A 19,214-nucleotide genomic window follows, 5' to 3' on the forward strand; every position below is an offset into this window, starting at 1 on the left:
TGGAATGCTGCACAGAACATGCAACGAGAATGAGCAGATCAGTGTATCCTGTTGCATTTGGTGGTGCTTGAGTAATTCACCAGCTGGAGTTAAGCCACTAAGGCAAGAGTAGGGAATACTTGGCCAGTATATTTGCGGGTGAACAAGTGCTTCCACCTGATATGAGCTGTGGTTAGAAAAGGTGCTATGAAAGGAAGATTGAGTCGAGGCTTTGGCTGTCTCCCTTCGTTGTGGTTCCTTTTGTATTCTTTCTGCTGCATATGGCTATTTGTCCTTAGTGACGTCGACAAACTAGACGTAAAACAAAGAAGAAAAGCAAGCTATCAACTGCAAGGTAGTAAAAGCTTTATTATTAGCCTACTGCGAGTTGGCTCTGACACTCGTACATGTAATTTCAGACCCATTGTGCCACGACACTAAAGGCCAACTTGCTCACTCCGTGCTGAACACTCCGTGCAATGAACAGCACTCCGTGCTGTGCAGTGGGCAATGCTATGACTTGTAGTTTCCACGGATGCCATTAAAAGCCATTTAACCTTACAGCCGCTTTTGGTAATGGAGCTCTTTTCATATTGAGGCTAATGGTGGCCCCACACCACCGCATGCTCTCCCAATGGATGCAGTGTCAAGACTGACCAATGGCTGTGCAGTAGTAGACAATTATCCGTGCACACAGCACGTACAGCAAAATCTCATTAATACTAAAATACCTAATGTATCATTTCTACTTCAAAATACTGATGGAGCTGTGAGAAACTTAACACAGTACACATAGCAGCGTTTTCAGTGCAAACATATTTATAACTCATTTAACATTCCATTGTTCTTTTGGTGCGAATTTACTCTGCCCAGAAATAAAGGTCAACAAGTTCTTTTAATTGTCGTTGATGTGTAATGATATTTGGACTTAGTTGGGTTAAAATACATTCAGTCAGAGAAGACATGCTGTAAGTGCTTGCCTGGTAGTGAAGACTGGGCAAAGTGGATTTCCACTTATTTCACTCTGGTTAATTCAACCTCCACCTAATGCGATCTCGTCTGAAGGCACGAGCCGTTGTTGGGCATTATAGGCTCAACCTTCCATTATTCCAATTTCAATAGTGATCACATGCCATTAGATTCCACTGTTAAAATACTCGTTAGCAGGACCACAATGCACCAATTCTGAAGGCTTCTAGTATGTGCATATGCCAAACCAGTTGGATTCACACAGGCAACATTGTGCCGGCGTACTTTGCAGTGGCAGGTTAAACTCTTCAACCCAAGACCTTGTTTCTTAAAATAGAGCAACTGTAATGAGGTTACGGTGCATTATTGTGCTCTTCTTTCCTTTATTGCACCAAATTGTGCTTTGGATTCTTCGCAAACCTGCACCTGCTCCACAAGTTTTGCCTGTGCATGCTCCCTTGGGCATGCGGAGCTAATTTCACCTATTCCGAGTAGTACCATTTGTTGAAATTGCAGTACACTAAAGGCAACACCAAATCGTAGAACAAATATTTTCAGCGTAATTTTTTTTAAAGCAGGGAGAAATTACACAGAGGTGCATTTGCACGTTGACACTTTCTAGGACCATCCACGAAATGAACACTGTATCACAATGCTTATGAACATAAGACGAAGTAGCTCTCTACGTAATAGTGGTGGCATCTCAGGGTCATGGGAGGCAGAATGATTGATTTCGCGTGAAATGCACAGAAATGTCGATAATGGGCAAAGGCATCAGTTAGGAGGGGCTCGTATTCATCTCAGACCACTGTCATTTATCTTCTTGCAGGTGTATTTTCCAAGGGCCAAGCGATAGATGGATGTCCTTGAGGCGGCAAATATGGTCAGGGTTTGCACAATACACATGCTGCACTCGTTGATCATAACGGAGTTGCATGCAACCGTGTTCAAGTTGCGGTTCAGCTGTGGTCGTTTCGGCACGACCTTCAACCAGCCGAAGTTTGAAGCCTTGTCCGGGGCTGCAGTGATAGAAATTCGAGGCCCTCTCGACTGAAGCTGCAGAGGTCAAGCAGGGGATCAAAGCTGGACTCTGTTTGCAGGCTCGAGGAGACAATGTCGCACTTCCAGGGTATTTCATCGTTTAAAAGAAGAGTAGGGGCATGCCTGGAACACAGCCCTGCAGCAGGCTAGTTAGGTAAATGTCTTGGAACGCTAACATTGCAAGCGAGTGGCAGAATGAATGGATTCACCAGTGTCAGTCTTGTGATCACTCTGCATTGTGTGTTGTCTTTCAAACGGTTATGCACTGTTTTGTATGTAGCAAGCAACGCTGCGAAGATGCACAAGTAGTGCGGTCATAGTCTCACTCTACACTATACATTCTACACTACACTATACACTACACTATACACTACACTATACACTATATACCGTACTTACTCGCATAATGATCACACTCGCGTAATGATCGCACCCCAGAATTTCGTCGTCAAAATTCGATTTTTTTATTTCTTGTGTAATGATCGCATCCCGAACCTGCCGCAGCGATATGTCGTGTGCCAAGTCTAGCTAATAATGATCACGCTTACCATCTGTCTAATGCTAGATGAACGACTCTTCAAGACAAACCAAGCGGTCTGCACCCACCAAACATCCTTAAGCAAATGCTCCATTTCATTCCTTTCATCACTTTCCATGTCAAAAAAAAAAAAAAAAGCTGCTACCAAACTTTCCTTTACTATGTGTAGGCTTTTTATAATGGTTGTGGTCAACAACAAAAAAGGTGCCTTTCGATTTTTCTCGTCTGCACTCATGGGCACGCAACAAATTGCGAGCGGCAACGATAGTAGCCACGTTTACACTGATACGTTATAAATGTACCCTATTCATGCACCGACGTTTGTAACACAGCTAAGATATTCGCTCACCCTTAGCGGAAACGTGCCATATTGGGGTAGCAGTGAAGACAAATGCCGCAGTTTCCGCAGCGTGCCCGCCATGTGTTTCTATGTCACTGGCAGCTAAGCGCACCCATCTGTTTCTGTCCCCTCAAGGTGGCCATGGCTAAGTTATTGCCGCAAACTTGCCAATATTAACGATGTTATTCATTACTGATACGGAAGAAACTGCTTCAATACACGTAATGTACTCACAAGAAGAAAAAAAAATCGCGTTCGGCGCATTTGGCATGCTCTGCCGGCCGTCATCTTTGTTTTGGTGTCCCGCGCTACATACAATGGTAGCCGCCTATTGGTTGACCTGTTGTCATCCCGCAGCAAATGCGGAATGAAAAAAAAAAAAAAAGAAAACTTTTTTTTTTCTTTTCGTGCGAAATTTAACTCGTGTAATGATCGCACCCCTGAATTTGCGTCAATTGTTTTGACAAAAAAGTGCGATCATTATGCAAGTAAATATGGTATACTCTACACTATACAGTCCACACATTATAACTACAACTTATGGATGTCAGGTTACATCACATTGGATATTGATTACACACCTTTGCAGTTCCACTGAGGTGGCTTTCTGTGGCCACCTTGGTGGAAGTACGTTGAGATCTGCAATGTCTTCCATGCAATACTTATGCTGTGTTTTGGTGATGCCAAGCATTTTATGGACAACCGTCTGGTCAGGTAAAAGCATGAATGAAAGACTGGCTCACTGAGTAAATCGGAGCAAAAAACTTATTGATGATTTCGAGTTCCGTGGGGAGCTAGCATGGAGCTGTTCCATTGAAGTCATTTTGTACAGAATCCTCGCGAACCAAATCTTCGTATGGAACCTGAAATGTCAACAATTCCTTTGTGTTGACCTTGTCATTGATCTTATCCTTCGATTGTACGTTATATTTTGTGACATAAAGGTATGAGACATGGTTACATCTTATCACATAACATATAGCTATACGACTAATTGAAGCACAAGAGAGACTGCAGAGATGACATAATATGTGATGCACTATTTTTGGGTTGAGAATGCGAGCATTGAGACTCTAGCCTCCGTAGCTTTGCCTACTGTATATGAAATGGAGTTAGTGTTTGAAGAGAGATATGCCTAGTCCTCGCAGAGAAGGTTGCTTGCTTGCCCATGGACCAAGACGTGCCTTCCTGCGTCGCCACACTTTTGATGTGGCTTCACAGAACTGCAGCTTGCACAGTGGTGTAACAAACAAAAGGATTGTGTTCGAAGACAGATTTCAAATGACTGTTCAACATTTACATTAATGACCGTGATGCAGTTAGCATGCAAATCTGTCCTTTGCCAAATGAAGAAAACTTGTGTATGATTGGCAGGCTGTAAATAAAAGTTTGTTTCTGATTAGTTTGTCTGTTACTGAGCAGTCTTATTTCGTTGAGATAAGCTCAACCATGCAGGACTCTCCTTACTGACTGTTCTGCAGCACACTATGCAATTCATTCCTTTCCACACATCATTGTGCCTAGAGGCAAAATCCAGTTTTACACAACACCTTGTATTGTTCAAAAGTGAAACATAACGAAACCTGAACTGGATGTGCGTGCCAACAAACCCAACTTGAAATTCTAGTTAGTTGCATCACTGATCCTATGCCTTATTGCCATTACATTAGTAGTTTCTGTTGCTTTTCCTTCGTGCTATCAATTTGGGTGTGGCACGGAAGATACCGGCCACATTCATTATTACCTGCTGCCAATTCACAGCAGCCACCCGGCATTGCACAGCTGAGACACTGCTGCACCTAGGTGCTTCTGGCAGAGTGAACTAGAATGTATGGGCAGTTTGCCAACCAAAGTGCGCCGCGTATTATTGCGCGTGTCTCGTGAAGTGGCCCTCCCAGAAGTGGCGTTGTTGTCGCTAACTGTTGAACACAGCTAGTGAGCCATAGCTCTAACCATAGCCGGTCTGGAGCGTGTATCTCGTTAGACGTCGGATGCATGTTCCAGACCCGCGTCCAAACTGACTGTGTTCCAGTGCGTGATGCGCTTCACTGCGATTCACCTTCAAACAGCGACAGCACCGCCGCTATTGGTGGGACAAAATATATCAAGCAGAGGGGCACGGTCATGCCACTGAGAAAAGTTTCTAGTGCACTCTACATCTGGTGCCAGGCCATTTGCAGTGCAGCTGGTGGCCTTTAGCCATGTTATGCTCTGTACATCAGTTCCTGTTGCACCAGTGTGGTTAATTTTCATTATGCTCGTTCTGTGCATGGCAGCGGGGTCTATTCACCTGCACAGCAAATGCTTGTGGCTCCTCCCTCCGTCGCGGAATGGTTTGCATGTCCACCCGTAGTGGTCTGTAACTTCCGATGTCGCAAGAGTGATGAAAGATGAACCACACAGGCCAAGCACTGTTTTCAGCCAGTTTATTGCGAGGTGTGCACCATTTATGTAGGTGCCGGCCCCTCGGAAAAAAAAAAACAAGGAAGGGAAGAACCTAGCAAAAGTGTAAGAAACAAGAAATTGCCAGAAATTATGCCCACGTGTGTAATTACAAATCACATACGTTGTGTATCAGCAGAATGCATGGACTCTAGAAGCTGTAGCTCCTTGCTTGTCAGTGAAATAGGTGGCGTGCTAGCAGCTGCAAGGTCATCCTTCTTCACCCGCAGTGAGTGTGGTTGTTTGGTTTTTATGGCTTCCCTACCTCTTGATATGTTTAACTGATAGTCTTTAGACCTTGTCATGTTCGTATGCTGCGGTACCGTATTTACTCGCATAATGATCGCACTCGCGTAATGATCGCACCCCTGAATTTTGTCATCAAAATCAATTTTTTTTATTTCCCAAGCTTTTTTTGCCTTTTTCTCCTCACTTTGTGGGTGCTCGCTGCTATCTTGCACGGTGAGCCGCTCTTGGAGATGCAGTTGAACCTGTTCATTACCACCTCGATAGTTCCAAGAAAAGTTATCATTATATCAGTAGTTTGTTACATACAGAACTTGCCCTTAAAAACCCTCAAAAATTAACTGCACTGAAGCTGGCATTGCAAGTTACAATTAGCAGCACATTGGTCCAGGAACCAGATTTTCAGTGTCAGTTTTGTTCCCAGTGTGTTGCCACACTTACCTGCAAACTTCCATTAGAAACTACCATCTAAAGAACGAAATGCAGTGTCGTGTAGCTCTTTCAAAGCGGCTCCCGGTTCCAATCGCCTGTCATTTTGAAACTTCAAGTGCAGCCACCATTTTTTATTTCAGAGCTTGCGATACATTTCACTACCAGAAGGGCATGACTGCTTTCTGCACGAGAGAGCAAAGCGTTCTAGTTGGCCGGAAGCATAAACTTTCGGGTCTACTGCGACATGCTACCATTCTGCGAAGGTCTCGGACATCGTGGTTTTTGCGCGAGGACTGCATGCCAGCCACGCAAGAGCCTTAAAAGTATGTTATCTATCTCACTTCTGGTGTAAAAAATGCAATGTTCAAAAAATTAAATGTTACCGTGAACCATTATCAGCAATCCGCAATGCATAAAGCGTAGCCGAACCATGATCTCCGGATAATTGTGTAGTAACCGCCGATCAAACCAAACAAAAGGCACTACTTGAGATTGACACACATGCTGAGAAGATATTGAAATTCGCTTTGTAACAGAGATATTGATGCTTGGCTAACACTTTGACTGCCTTTTCTTGTTTGGTTTTTATGGCTTCCCTACCTCTTGATATGTTTAACTGATAGTCTTTAGACCTTGTCATGTTCGTATGCTGCGGTATCGTATTTACTCGCATAATAACCGCACTCGCGTAATGATCGCACCCCGAACTTACCGCACCGATATGTTGTGTGCCAAGTCTAGCTAATATTAATCGCGCTTACCATCTGTCGAATGCTACACGAATGACTCAAGACAAACAAAGCGGTCTACATGCACCAAACATTCTTAAGTAGATGCCTCATTTCATTACTTTCATCACTTTCCGCACTTCCATGACTAAAAAAAAGCTGCAACCAAACTTCCCTTTATTATGTTTAGGCTTTATAATGGTTGTGGTAAACAATAACAAAAAAAGCGCCTTTCGATTCTTCTCATCTGCACTCGTGGGCACGCAACAAATCGCGAGCGGCAACGATAGTAGCCATGTTTACACTGATACGTTAAAATGTACCCTATACATACGCCGATGCTTGTAACACAGCTAAGATATTCGCCCACCCTTAGCGGAAACGTGCCGTATTAAGATAGTAGTGAAGACAGATGCTGCAGTTTCCGCAGCGTGCCCGCCATGTGTTTCTATGTCACTGGCAGCTAAGCGCGCCCATCTGTTTCTGTCCCCTCAAAGTGGACATGGCTAAGTTATTGTCACAAACTTGCCGATACTTATGATATTATTCATTACTGATACGAAAGAAACTGTTTCAATGCACGAAATGTACTCACGAGAAGAAAAAAAATCGCATTCGGCGCGTTTGGCTTGCTCCGCCGGCCGCCATTTTTGTTTTGGGGTCCCGCAACAAACACTGGATGAAAAAAAAAATTTTTTTTTTCGCGGGAAATTTAACCCGCGTAATGATTGCACCCCTGATTTTGCGTCAATTTTTCTGACAAAATAGTGCAATCGTTATGCGAGTAAATACAGTATTTGCAATCACTTATATATATGTTGATAGTTTCAACAAAAATTTAGTTGAGAGCTAGCGCTTGTCCCATCTTCTTCTAGTCTGTGTGTGTTTCACTTGACGCTACAAACCAAGAATAGGTTACATGCACAAGGCTGTGCTTTCATACTGCTACAATAATGTACGCTTTGACGACAGCTTAAAATTCAAACAAAAGGCTGCGCACATTCTTCAGAAGAACTCGTCTTGTGGTAGACTAGTAGGTCACAGCTCATACCTCCACATCACGTCATGGCTGCAGCACAGCCAGCAGGAACGCAAACAAGTCGGGGATATCCATGAAATGCAGAATGTGCATGTGCTTTGGGCATTACATGCACTAATCAAGTCAAGGAAGAGTAGTTGGAGTTTGCATGCCAGCCCCATTCGTGGTTTCCAATGTCTCTTTGAGCACCGAGGAAACATATCGCTTGCCCATTGCACGCCACGTTCTTCCAGCAAGATCTCAATAGTGTAAGGTGAGCAGACGTCCTGACTTAAGCGTGACATGTCCCGTTTTTACCTCCATCGTGCTGCTGTCCCGTGGCTTACCTGTGGGAGGGCGTTTTGTCCCGTTTTTTCCTATCCAGACCCCAACTTGGCCCGAAATACCTGCCCTGTGGTGCCAAATCGGCTGTTCGCTTTTGGATGTGGTGGTGCTACCTTAAAAAATAAATTTTAGAGGCAGGCGACAAAGCGAAACATTGCCAGAATTGAGTCAACAATGGCGCTTCTGATCTCATAATGGTCCACAAAGCAAACTGTTCACTTGCCTTTGGATGATTGGTCACAGTGGCCCTTTTGCTAATCAAAGTGCAATTCTCGTCAATCACGTGAGGGCAAGGGAAAGGCTCGCTTTCCAAACCATTTTCGGGTTGCACCCCTCCAAGGACGCACAACCACTTTTACAGCTCGTACATTTTTTTTTGATCCAGTTACAATGGACTTCTCAATGCAGTGACTTACAAGCCATAGCGAAACCAAAGTGCACTGATGACAGCATCTTCATGACATCTTGCTTGTGACGCATGTGGTGTTGAAAGCACATGGAATAATGCCAAAAAGCAAGTGAAAATTCACTCAGGAGCTTGGAAAGGAGTTTCCTTTCACATAAACCAAACATGGAATAAATGTTGAATGTGATTAATGTTATATCCCCCCCCCCCACTCCCCCTTCCCTCCTGTCCTGCTTTGGCATTCGAGGAATCTGGTCACATTGCACTAGTGCTGACACACAGCAGGCAACAAAGGGACGTCGCACGTGGCATGGCCTCCTCGACTGGTGCCCGCTAGTCAGACACCTTTTCATTGCCTTTTCTCACAAGTAGGTGCTACAGTTCATTTTCGCAGGTGAGGTTATGCCCAACATGCGCTTTGGGCTCTGTGAGTGCGAGTATGCACAAGATCTTCGAGGCCATGCCATGCATGTGCTGACTGTGTTGCCAGCTGCGTAGCAGTGGCCTTGCAAGTCTTTCTGAGACGACGCAGCAGGCAGGAGAGAAAGGTAATGCGTGGTGCAGCTGTTCGGCAGTTGCCGCTAACTCAGAGCTGTTGGTCCAGACGGTCAGTGACCGTCTCCTCTGACCATCTGTTGGATCAGATGGTCAGAGGAGTGTTTTGAAGAGGCACCCAATTGGTGTGCCAAAGTGCAGATGATAATCCCGTGACAGTTGTGATGAAGTGATACGTTGTAAAGTGTAAATCTTAGGTAGTCAAGCACCAAATGATAGACAGTCACGAAAATAAGGGCCAACCACCATTGACAGTGGCCAGTAACACTGCGCTGTATAATTATGCTGTGTTACTACAGTATGTGTACTTGTGATAGCCAGCCTTGGCGACCTCGTTTCAATGGGGTCATAATGCAAAACAGTTGGCACTAAGCTTTGAATGCACATTAAGGTACCCTAGGCAGGTATAATTCATCGGAAAGCTTCAACTGTGCCTTATAAACCCGGTGTTGCTTTAGGATGTTAGTCAGTCGCCTCATGCACTCCGGATTCTTACACCAATAGCTTAGGAAAGAGCACTTTACTATGAGTTCGCAGCAAGGAAGGTTGGCCATGTGGGCTAGTTTCAGAACAGAATAACCAAATAGTACACCAGTCGTGGCTATGCTACACCAAATTAATTTGCACTAAAAGTGCTAAATGTTTACTTGTATAATGAAGTTGGTGGCTTAACCTCATCTGATATGAGAATTGTCACTCTCAGGCAAGTCTTCAGGATGAATAGACTGTTTTTTCGTAGGCGCCGCCATATTGTGAACGCAATGGCACCGCTTATGAGCAGCACCATACTGGCTTGGGTGAAAGCGGTCTTTTGCATGGCAGGTATACGCTCGGCGGTAGGTTCTGGTGTGTGTTTTCGTGGTCGTGCGGTCTATTTAGTATGACGTGCGTCGTCTATGTGGTAAACGTTTCTGTGAGACATGCTGAAATGATTTAAGGCATCATGGCCGGAATTTCTCTTGTTGTTGAGGTGGACGGAACATGCGGCGCTATGTGTGCGCGCATATTTGAGACTACAATCAGCCTCAGAGATCAGTTCTGTATTTTTGAATGTTCCAATCACTAATGTGACCTCATTGCAGTATTATCTTCTATTTCTAAGCTGCGGTTTAGGAGCCATGAAACATACGCCACAATCGTAACAGCGTGGGTACCGTTCTGCTACGATAGGAGCTGTGATATACTCTGACAAGCATTCAAACTGTTCGCCGCAGGTTACATTGCGTGACTACTTGGTTCGATGGATGAGGTTTCCGCCCCTCAATAAAATAGTTTTGGCAAGTAATAGCAGCATACCTTACATTCTGAGTTAAGCTTGTCCAGCAAAGGGACTGTTTACGAACTGCACAAGTGTCCTAAGCACTGGTCGGTGCTGGATTACAGATATCTTTGTTTTATATACCACATGGTCCAAGCGTACGGCTTCAGCGGTTATATATTCATAAACGTTATGCGGCGTGACTATGTGAAGTCGTATTGCGGCATCAGCCCGTTTTCTCTTGCTTTTTCGAGAAAGAGGCTGATAAGCAAATTTTTTTTTTCGGTTGTGTTCATTCCGTTCTCTACGACGCACTCACACGTATTACGAAAATTTTGTCCTCAAAAATAGGCATCGCATTCTTTTTATACGATCCCCCTCATATATTATGGCTGTATACAGGCCAAAAAGGCAATGCCGAAGCGCACAGCTTACATATGTACCGTGCTGGTTCACCAACTGCAGTGATCTGTGTGTTGAGCAGTGCCATCGGCCTCATGCAGGAAGGCTAGCGTAGACATACAGTAATTTGAAGCCTACTAGACTTGAAATGCATGAGAACAATGCCGGTGCATCACAAATATTTGACAGTGCCTGCTGCTTAGATGTTTCGTGGTTGCCTTAGGTTGGCCGTGCACGAGCATGCACTCTTATGCTTTATGTTTTACTCCCTACGCCAAGCAATCAGATAGTGAGCAGATTTACCATTTCATGCTGCTAATACAGAGACACCGGTTTTCTTTGTGGAAATTAAACCGGTATAAGCAAAATAGTTCACAACACATACACACGCCGCAACTGATAATGTGCGTACACCGTGGCTGATAAAGCGCGTCACATTTTTGCACCCCCAAGAGATATTTCCGCCTACTGTAGTTACCGATGCACCGAAAGGCTTCCCTGACGACCTTATATGAACGGACATGGCATAAATTTCACAAAGTACTATCTAAAACATCTCCAAATCGTTCCACAGCACGCGACAGCAGTACTTCCAAGCAGCGCTGCGCCAGATCGCCCAAGCCAGAGAGGAAAAAAGGCTCTCCGCGCGCCCCATCCTCCTCACCCAATGAAAAAGTCTATAGGCTACTGCTTTTTCAACAGGCCATACAGAAATACTATTTTCAGGCAAGAGAAAATGTCATTACAGCAGTGGGGCAAGCTAAGGAGTAATTAAAAAAACTAACATTGGTGTGGTGCACCAGTTTCGCAGTACATTGAGGTTTGAAGAGGTGGAATATCAAGGTAATGGTTCTCTACGCTGATGCACTAGCTGTTGCAGTGTGTTCTTTGCACTTTGAAACTTCTCAAAAGTTTCTCATCCACACTTCTGATGATGCTTTTTTGCTTGTGTGCATGCATAACACACCCACACTGCATGCCAAGCACAAACACTCGTGAATGGGAGCACCCATGTCAACAGCTCCTCCAGTTGACAACAATAATTTCATTTTTATAAGCATGTTTAAGCACTTATCATTGGCGATTAGTGTTGGCAAGCAAGGGCAGTTGTCATGTGCCACATGGTAGTTGCTGGCTGCTGTGTATTTTTGCAGCTGAGCTTTAGGTGGCCACTTTGTTGGAGCAACAGTGACAAAGAAAATGCTAGGATGAAACGCAACTAGCAGCTCTTTATTTTGCTTTCAAGGTATATACAAGCTCAGTAATGTGCTCCAGGACTTTGCTTCAACCAGCCTTCGAGCCCCATTCGCCTGTCCTGGACTGCAGAATCCCTTCTCCTGTGGCTTGTAAAAGAAACTGGTCTGAGTTTGGAAATGTGCCCACCAAGCTACGTGACAGGCTCCCATGGGATCTCGTGTAAAAATTTGTGTACACGCACTCAAACCTCGATGTCCGGAAGGCTTCGTCTGCTGCACGGCGAAGCTGTGACAGACAGATTGATACAAATGTCGGTCTTGACGCTTTGATGTGAAATCAATGCATCTATATGAAATCGTGCCTAGATTTTAAACCCAGAAGCTCTGCTGGGTCTTTTGTGATGCAATAAGCTAACAGTTATATTCTTTTCGGCATTAAAGATACAAGTGTGTTGGGTTTTTCATAGCTCTGTGCGCAATGATCTTTCAGTTTTTCATATTTTTCTGAAGAAAAACATGAAAAAAGCCAGTATTTTTCATGCCCCTCAAAATTTCATGAAATTTTACATCTCTAGTCTTGTTATAGCAGTCGCTGCAATATTATTGAGGTTCTTTTTTTTTATATATATATATATAGTCTGCCCTAGAAACATTCCCCTGGGGCTAAAAGGTGCGGTCTGCTTGAAGGCACAGGTGCGGTCCTGGCCCATGGCAGACAAATTTCAGGGGGGATAGAATGCAAAAACACGCGTGCTTCGATTTAGGTAAACCTTAAATAACCTCTGGTGGTCAAAATTAATCTGGAGTCCTTCAGAACAGCATTCCTCCTAATCATATCGAATAAATTAATGAATTCGGGCGTTTTACATGCCAAAACCACGATTCGGTTATGAGGCATGCTGTAGTGAGGCACTTCAGATTAATCTTGACCACCAGGAAATCTTTTAACGTGCCCCCAATGCACGGGACACAGGCATTTTTGCATTCCACCCTTATCAAAATGAGGCCACTTCGGCCAGGATTTCATCCCACAACCGTATGCTTAGCAGCACAACACCATAGCCACTGAGCCACCATGGCGGGTGATGATATATTCATATTGTGGTTTCAGTATGTAAAACCCCAAGGTCTAATTAAATATCTAAGCTGTGGGCTGTGGCTTCACTGGTTCCAGGAGGTGTCGTACCTAGCATTAGGTGGCAAGAAACTCGAAAGAATGTCTTGCAAGGGAATTGTTGGAATTGTTAAAAGCACTTGAAATTATCGGAACAAACCCCCAATATGTGCTAGCTATACAATTAAGAACTTTAAAGAATATTACAGCGTTATTAACAAACTGAAGCATATGGCAGTACAATTAAGTATACAACTCAGAAGTATATTACAGTAAGGAATTGACAGTAATGTACTTCACTCACCATCACTTTACTGTTTTTGTACTGTTCTCGTTTTACATGAACAAAGGAGAAGAAAAACTGAACTGCATGAAAGGCGCCATGAACATAAAGCTTACTCAATGTAGATAGATTCAGCTCAGTCCAAATTTATAGGCAACCTGGCAGACCAACATACAATGTAGTTTTATTCACGAACGGATGTAAACACTTTCTCTGCTGTACAGGCACCTGCCCACAGCCCAGTTTGTCGTGCTTCAGGGCTACAACACAGTTTTTCAGAAAATTGGTTAAGGCTGTGATGCCTGAACACACTTCACGAAGTGACATTTCGATGCGAAAGCATCAAATGGCCCATTGAGCGAAAAAGCCGGCTGTATCTATCACCTGTAGGAGTAGAACGGCACCTAATTTCCCATTGGCAGCTGCACCACAGCACAAGCACACCTCTATGGAGCAGAGTGGGCGAAGCCAGAATATTGAGGTACAAAAGCGTTTCCAATGCTACATTGGGCATTACGGGGTTAGAAGGCGCTTCACTGGGTTCAAGCATTGCAGGCAGACCAACATGTGGTGTGCAGATTGAGCAGTGGTTATCACGTCTGCAGTGTATTATGCTAATATGTACAAACAAGAGTACCTGAAGCAAAACTTCATGTGCCCTTCTCAGAAGAGCCTTTCGTCTGTGTGAAACCCAAATAGCTAGCAGGAATGCAAACAACCTGGGGATTTCTGTGGAGTGCAGGGCATCATCATCATCAGCCCATTTTTCTACGTCCGCTGCAGGACGGAGGCCTCTCCCAGAAATCTCCGATTACCCCTGTCTTGCGCTAGCTGATTCTAACTTGCACCTGCAAATTTTCTTATTTCATCACCTCCACTTAATTTTATGCCATCCCTGACTGGTGCTTCCTTTCCCTTGGCAGCCAATCTCTAACTCTAATGGTCCACAAGTTATATGCCCTACGCATTACATGGCCTGCCCAGCTCCGTTTTATTTTTCTTAATGCCAACTATAATATCGCCTATCACCGTTTTCTCTTTGATCCGCACCACTCTCTTCCTTTCTCCTAACGTTATGCCAAACATTTTTCGTTCCATCGCTCTTTGCTCAGTCCTTAACTCGTTCTCGAGCTCCTTTGTTAATCTCGAAGTTTTTGTCCCATATGTTAGCACTGGTAGAATGCAGTGATCTTACTTTTCTTTTCAACAACAGTGGTAAGCTCCCAGTAAGGTCTTGGTAATGCCTGCCATAAGCATTCCAACTGATTTGTATTCTGTAAATTTCTTTCTCATGGTCAGGACCTCCTGTGAGTAATTGACCTAGAGAAACATACTCCTGCACATACTCTAGAGGCTTACTGATGATCATGAACTCTTGTTCCCTTTCCAGGCTATTGAACATTGCCTTTGTCTTCTGCGTATTAATCTTCAACCTTGCACATGCACTTTCTCGGTTAAGGTGCTCAATGATTGGTTGCAATTGACAGAAGTCTGGCAGAAGACAGAAGTTGACAGAAGTGCTGTGATAATCTGAACACAGTTGAATTGTGCTACGCTGGCAAAATTGCAGTCTGCCCTTGTCTGGAAATTTTTCGATGAATCTGCCTGCACCCAATCACCTAAACTAACTTCACAATTAACGATTTCAGGTGCCACATTTTGTTAGGCCTTTCATTGGGAGAAAAAAAAGATTATCTGAATAATTCACAGACATCTTTCTTTTTCACTCTTCGCTGTTATTTGCAGAACATTCCTTTGGATTTCACTAATGGAGAACACAGCTAGCAGAATAGGGAAGACTTAAAGGGGCCCTGAACTACTTTTTCTTGAAGATTAGTTCAGAAATACTTTGCTGCAGAAAGCATTTCAATGCATTCAGCACAAGTGGACTTATTTGCCATCAAAGGTCACCTTTGAGCGCCCTTTGTGGTGCTCCTGCTCCTTCATCAATGCCTTGCACTGCGAAGGCTACAGTGGAGCGGGGCATGCCCACAATGCTTCACCTAATGCTCTGCCTAATGCTCTGCCTAATGCTCTGCCTAATGCTCTGCCTAATGCTCCGTCTATTTGAACTGCATGGCGCGCAGTTCAAATTTTATTTTGTATGTTCACATAGGTGCAACTATTTCCGATTTTGGCACCTGCAATGCACCAAATACGGTTGTCTTCAGCAAGCCGCTGTGCGCTTAGCAAGCAGTCTCATTGTGGCTCCTCGTGGTGGCATTAGTATCATGCTGCGTAGCAGAAGCTGCTGCATGCAACTGTAGAGTGTATGCACCGCACTTGCTTTGCACAACAGGGCTTGAGTGTGCGCTCACACTTTTATGCTCCAGTATGGTCGTGCTATATGTTGTGCGGACCAGTTTGACCGATGGGTAGTAGCCACGTCCAACAGCTAAATACGAAGCGAGGTCTAGCCAGGAGCGGCCAGGAGCAAGCGCATGCTTATGTGATCTGACCTTAAGTTTCACGCGCTTTGAGGCTAGTTGAGTGCTCAAAACTAGTCGGAATCGGCAAGATTCGACAGCTACGACACCGATAAGCAGGGCGGCTAAAGTTCAATTCCTGTGCGGGGGGCCACTGCTGAGCTTGAGCAGACAATCGTCGGCATCTTCCAGAAGTATGCAATTCTTTTCAAAATTAGAAAGCAGATTTTCACTTCAGCCAGTTTATTAAACTGCATCAATAAATATACACAGTAACGGAAATAAGATGCACAGTGACCGAAACACCCTTGTTGATTGATATCGGCTATTGGCCAATAGCAGCAGCATATGGGAATCTGCTATATGGCAAAATAAAGCAGCCCGAAAAGAGTGAGGAAAAGGCTTCTGTTGAAAAGAGAGCATTTGAAAGAAAAGGTGACTTCGCACTCTGCTTGTGAGCTCCATGTGCCGCACACGATTGCAAAATTTGGCTGAGATATTCACAGCAGTGTATGCTATCTGCGGACTGTGTTTTTTCACCAAGCCTGAAGGGTGGTTCAGGACCCCTTTGACAAGGCAGTCACATGTAGTGAAACCAGTTGGATAAATGTGTTAAAAGTTTGTTAGTTGAAAGTGATCTCATGTGCCTCCTTGAAGAAATGGCACTCCTCGTGCACTTGGCAAAAATGTTCTGTAGACCGTAGCTAAGGAATATCAATGGGAAACACGAAATCGGTTTAGACCAATAAAGAATTCATCTAGCGCTTAATTTCCATTCCTTTGCTACAAAAGCATTAATTACCAAAGAATGTAAGCCCGAACTTGCATTTCAGTTTGACATCACACTTTTCAAAGTGCTATTTCCTCATATTTGGGCTTCTCTTAGTGCAGAGTACGGTCCTTTCATTGTTTTTGTGCTCGAGCTTTAGTATGTTAAACTGACTAGCCCACTGTCAATGTTTCCTTAATTACTGGTACAGCTTGGATTGTCCCTTGAATGCATTACCACAAGCTTTGTCATTTCAGATGGGCATTAAATTAAAGTTTCAAGCTGGTTTGCATACACTTTCTGCCTTTTGGTCTCAGTTAGTTGCTGTCAGAAAGCCAGAAAGAGGGGTCACTACTTGTGTAGTTTGTTGATGCAGCAAAAAAAGATAGACTGGCATGATGTATTCTTGCAGGTTTTTTAAGTCTGAGTATTTCAGAAGCATCAAGGCCAATAGGCTAGTAAATACATTTGAAATATTTGTAGCTCCTACTGCCTTTTTCTGTTGAAACAAGAAACTAGTGTGGAATTGGAGTAAATTCTGATGGCTGACTTCAGTTTATATCTCGGTGTTGGATGAATTGGGTGTATGAATTTGGATTGCTTTCATTTTTGACCGTGGATTTTTGCATAACTGTAGCACAACTTGCGAAGCATGGTTCATATTAGACGTATTTGTGATATTGTACCAGGAAAAAAAGGAACAACTGCATCACCAAGAAAAAATACAAAACCTTGTCATACACCTGTGCTTTGCTTGGACCTGTTGTCACCCTCTTTCTCGCAGCCGTAATGCAGCTGCCATCCTGTGACTGGCTTCTCCTGGCTTCCAAGTCGTCTCCCAATAGTCTCACGTGCCAAGCCCTCTGGGGGCCTGCTGCCATGTTGGTGGCTCACTGCGAGAGCAGCAAAATCTGCAAGAAGACAGAAACAGATTTCTAACACGTCTACGGAACCAGATGTGGTCGGACACGTACTCTCTCCCCATTCTCCGACACGTCGGACAAGGGCAGCGGCTGCTGCGCTTGGAGAGAGGACATGCAGGCATGTGCAGTGAAGCTTGTTTATTGTTTTGTGCCTGACCAATCGTGCAGCGAGATGGTGAACCCACTCAGTCATGTCTGAACTATATGTGTGGAGCGTACACATGCATCCTGCTTCTGCAGTTCCCGGGCCCTGCCAAACAGATGTGAATGGCAACGGGTGCTATGTTTTGGCAATGACCACCTAGGCCCTTCTGAACTTTCTATTATTAGCGGCTTGGTTTGTGCGTTCTGTTTGTTTCTGTTGTTGCCTCTCTTGATTCAAGCTTTATTTTTACGTTTGTGTGTGCATATGTGTGTGTATGTGTGCAGCCTTGCATCTTTTTGCTCTGTGTATAGTAGCTCATATGTGTAAAACGAAAAAGTGGGGGTTATTTGCACGCACAGTTTGTGTGTTTTCCAGAAGTAGGGAGAACCTTTGGCTTGGAGCTTCAAGTGAAGTGCCCCCTACCATTCTGTGGCCTAAGCCCTTGTGAATCAGAAACTCAAGCTCGTTCTTTGTCCCATCTTAGACCCGTCTCATCATGAGCTCCTCGATCATGCGGTCTTCAACTGTGGACTGCCTATTGGCGGCACTACGAACTCGGCACTGGTGTTGGTAATTCCGTGGCATCATTCAGCAGTGCAAAGTTTTCTCTTCTAATTGCCACAGTGTTGCCAAACAAATGTGTGCCTGCATGGAAGTGCGTGAATGTGTTATAGAGCTGCGTCAGCACTGCTGCAATTGTTGTTGCCCTGTGTTAGCATAGCCTTTCTCTGTTCTCAGCCAAACACTGCTGTAGCAGCGTTCCAGACAAAGAAACAAAAACGTAACTATGGTGCTCTCAAATCATTGCCGATTGTCTTGCAGTTGCACAGCTTCCGAAACAACCAGAAAGATCCTTGCAGCATGCTTGATTTCTTATTTTTGTACACACCTTCTGCAATAAGAGATTTTTAGGGTTCTGAGCCTTCCATTTGCATACTGACTGCATGGACATTTTTTTCTTCTTTGTGCTATAGCAGTTCTCTGCTTCTATTGTGCCATCAAGGGCTGAATGTTTTTTGCTGGCAGTGCTTTTTCATCATTTGCATGCTGCCCAATGTCTTCATGGTGGTCGCTGAACAAGTGTAACGGGTGGTGAAAGTGTATGTTGTAGTGAGCTGAAGGGGGTGGGGGTGCAGTCACTCTAACCAAGGCAGCAGGTGTACAGGTGTATCTGAAAAGGAAAAAAAAAAAGACCTCATCATCAAATGAAGGTGCCTTATTGTTAACTGGCAGTTATGCACAACCGCCTCAGTCTAAAACAGGCAGCCAAAGGAATGCAGATGCCCCAGTGCTGACACAAGCTAATAACAAAACAGTTTTTGCTCGACTACAATCACACTTCATCTGCCTGTCTCCTTGCTTCTCTCTTCTTTCGTTATTTAAGTTCTCTTATGCAATACCAGCTGTACGAGTAGCCAGCATGCAGCTTCAATCTTATTCAACCTCCTCGATCACATTCGAGGCTTCTGGTTGGTGCCTTGCATGTCACCAGCTCTAGTCGCGGTGCCTAGTTTCCCCGGCTCTGTCACCCACTGGGGCGTTAGTGCTTGCATTATTGTGTACTCTGTGCAGAAATGTTTCTGCAGCAGCACAAGAAATTGTGCGTGCTTGTCCCTGTATATGTCAGTCGAACCCAAATTTAGCCTTTGTTGTGTGCCC

General features: G+C 44.3%; 1 protein-coding gene across 2 annotated transcripts in view; it reads left to right on the forward strand.

The window, feature by feature from the left end:
* LOC142576580 (ribosomal protein S6 kinase beta-1-like) overlaps positions 1-18,489 on the forward strand; it is a 102,712-nt gene extending 84,223 nt beyond the window's left edge. Inside the window, exon 16 of one of the 2 annotated variants that reach the window (XM_075686767.1) lies at positions 17,272-18,489. In XM_075686767.1, the coding sequence (XP_075542882.1) occupies positions 17,272-17,277 (6 nt within the window). In that variant the 3' untranslated portion in view covers positions 17,278-18,489. Of the gene's footprint in view, positions 1-1,777; positions 4,270-17,271 lie in introns of those variants that run through there. The other variant, XM_075686766.1, reaches the window with a different exon arrangement.
* The last annotated feature ends 725 nt before the right edge of the window (positions 18,490-19,214 follow it).

Source organism: Dermacentor variabilis, chromosome 3, assembly GCF_050947875.1.
Source record: "Dermacentor variabilis isolate Ectoservices chromosome 3, ASM5094787v1, whole genome shotgun sequence".
Classification (NCBI taxonomy): Eukaryota; Metazoa; Arthropoda; class Arachnida; order Ixodida; family Ixodidae; genus Dermacentor; species Dermacentor variabilis.